This window comes from Colobus angolensis, unplaced genomic scaffold (assembly GCF_000951035.1).
Source record: "Colobus angolensis palliatus isolate OR3802 unplaced genomic scaffold, Cang.pa_1.0 Scaffold258, whole genome shotgun sequence".
In the NCBI taxonomy this organism is placed as follows: Eukaryota; Metazoa; Chordata; class Mammalia; order Primates; family Cercopithecidae; genus Colobus; species Colobus angolensis.
In genome coordinates this window covers 4,481,696-4,484,315 of record NW_012115799.1, presented here as the reverse complement: position 1 = coordinate 4,484,315, position 2,620 = coordinate 4,481,696, and the positions used below count along the sequence as shown (strand labels likewise).

The 2,620-nt window shown below is 36.6% G+C and overlaps 1 protein-coding gene across 1 annotated transcript in view; it reads left to right on the top strand.

Annotated features, from left to right (window-relative positions):
• FAM179B (family with sequence similarity 179, member B) overlaps positions 1-2,290 on the top strand; it is a 116,177-nt gene extending 113,887 nt beyond the window's left edge. The window contains exon 19 of the mRNA XM_011947077.1: positions 1,113-2,290. Coding sequence (XP_011802467.1) covers positions 1,113-1,416 — 304 coding nt within the window. The 3' untranslated portion in view covers positions 1,417-2,290. The remainder of the gene's footprint in view (positions 1-1,112) is intronic.
• Positions 2,291-2,620: the final 330 nt, after the last annotated feature.

The following is a 2,620-nucleotide window of genomic DNA, read 5'->3' as shown; positions in this document are numbered from 1 at the left end:
CCCAGGCTGGAGTGCAGTGGCGCGATCTCGGCTCACTGCAACCTCTGCCTCCTGGGTTCAAGTGATTCTCCTGCCTCAGCCTCCTGAGTAGCTGGGGCTACAGGTGCCTGCCACCACGCCTGGCTAGTTTTTTTTTTTTTTAGTAGAAATGGGGCTTCACCATGTTGGCCAGGCTCGTCTTGAACTTCTGACCTCAAGTGATCCACCCACCTCACCCTCCCAAAGTGCTAGAATTTCAGGCGTGAGCCACTGCACCCAGCCCAGTCTCTGGAATTTCTGAGCAAACATACTTAGATAGGCTAGCAATACAAAGGAGTATCTAGGAGAAAGAAGGAAAGCAAAATTTATTATTTCATTACTAAAACATTAATACAAAGGGCCACAAAAGGAGGAGAAAAAAACCATTAAAAATAGGGTACTTGGTTACATTAGTAGAAATAATATGGGAAAAATAAAAATCCATTAAAATCAAATTTGGTTCTTATAGAAAACTGCTATTTCAAAATCATGTTTGATAAAAGGTCCATGGGTTAAAACTGTGTACATTTTGGTTTCACTATATTTGGAAAACATCAAGATGAATTTGGGTTCATTTTCTCTCCTTACCACTTTTGCATGAACTGATTGTTCTATATGGGATTCTAATACCATACTTGAAGATCCCAATCTTTGAGAGAAAGGTTTCTTACATTGCTTCTTTTAAGAAGCTTAACTTTTGGCCGGGCGCGGTAGCTCACGCCTGTAATCCCAGCACTTTTGAGGCCAAGGCGGGCGGATCATGAGGTCAGGAGATCGAGACCATCCTGGTTAACACGGTGAAACCCCGTCTCTACTAAATATACAAAAAAAATTAGCCAGGCGTGGTGGCGGGCGCCTGTTGTCCCAGCTACTCCGGAGGCTGAGGCAGGAGAATGGCGTGAACCTGGGAAGCGGAGCTTGCAGTGAGCCAAGATTGCGCCACTACACTCCAGCCTGGGAGGCAGAGTGAGACTCTGTCTCAAAAAAAAAAAAGAAAAAAAGAAGCCTAACTTTTTAGGACAAATGACATAAGGAAGAAGGTTAGTATATTTTAGTTGCTTTTTATTTAGCAGAGCTTGGGCTTATTTATTAAGAAAAAACCCTCACTGTTTTTTATATTTTTATGTTTCAGATATTGTTATGGAACTTTATCAAAGGAAGCCGCATGCCACAGAACAGAAAGTGTTGGTTGTTTTATGGCATCTCTTAGGAAATATGACAAATAGTGGCTCTCTGCCTGGAGCTGGAGGAAATATACGAACAGCTACAGCTAAATTATCAAAAGCACTCTTTGCACAGATGGGTCAGAATCTGTTAAATCAGGCTGCATCTCAACCACCACATATCAAAAAGAGTTTGGAGGAATTACTCGATATGACGATTTTAAATGAATTATGAATCTTTGATAAAATATTGTATGATGAACACAAGTGTTTACATGATGACAAGTGGAACTTTCTAAAAGTTATGTTATCAGTGCCTGCACTTCACATCCAGCAAATTAAGTCAATGGCTATTTTTATTTGCAGCCTATGAGTACACATCTGTCCTATATCAATCTTACCACTTATATCCATCACATAAAAACCTAAAATACATCATTCATGAATAATTCACGAAATCTGAGTCACATGGGATGAATTCAATTTTAATATTTTTGAAAAAAGTCCTACTCATTTGCACTATTCTATAGAAGCTACAATTTGTTGCCCTGTATGTACAATTAGAATTGTAATTAAAAATATACTTTTTATTATGTAATCATGTTCTGGTATGTCTCATTTCTCAGCCTTATTTTATAAAGTGGAAGTCATTGAACTATGTTATCAGAAACTAAGTTTGTATATTATTTGTGAAAAACATGTATTTCTGAATCAGTCCACTAATATGATTGTGCAGTGTTAGCTTGCTTTTGCTGCTGTGTTAATGTCATATATGAGCTTACCTTTTGGGTTTAATTATCTTACATAATTGTGAAATTTAACAAGTTATAATAAAGCATGACAACTAAAGTTTTAGAAAACATTAAACATTTTAAATGCACGTTTAAAAAAACGTGTTGAATGTAACCCCCCTATTTTTGTATGCAAACACTAAATTTTATTTCTTTATGTTTTGACCTTTATAAAGGTGTTGTTTTGCTGCCCAGTTGTGTAATTCTCAAAAATAGTGCCAGGTCTTCTACAGCTTTTTTCAGAATTCATGGGCTTACAAGTACTGTATGCATCTTTAAAAAGAAAAGGAATGTTATCAAATAAAAGGATTTATTTCTGTAGATGTGTGAGAAGTGTCCTATTTTTCCAATTTCCATACATGTTAAAATGGAAAAAAAAAAATATATATATATATAGTAGTATTGACCTATCACTTTCACTTGATCTACTTATGATATTGACCTATCACTATTGACCTACAAATAGACCTGGGTTACATTCTAACTTTGTAGGAAATTAGCTGTGTGACCTTGGACAAAGTCACTTGCCAAGTCTGGGCCTCAGTTTCCTTATGTCTAAAATGTAAGAACTAGACTAGGTGATTTTAAAGGTCCTATCGTGTTCTAAAATTCTATGATTCTGTTCATTCTTTTTTACTTCTGAGTCAC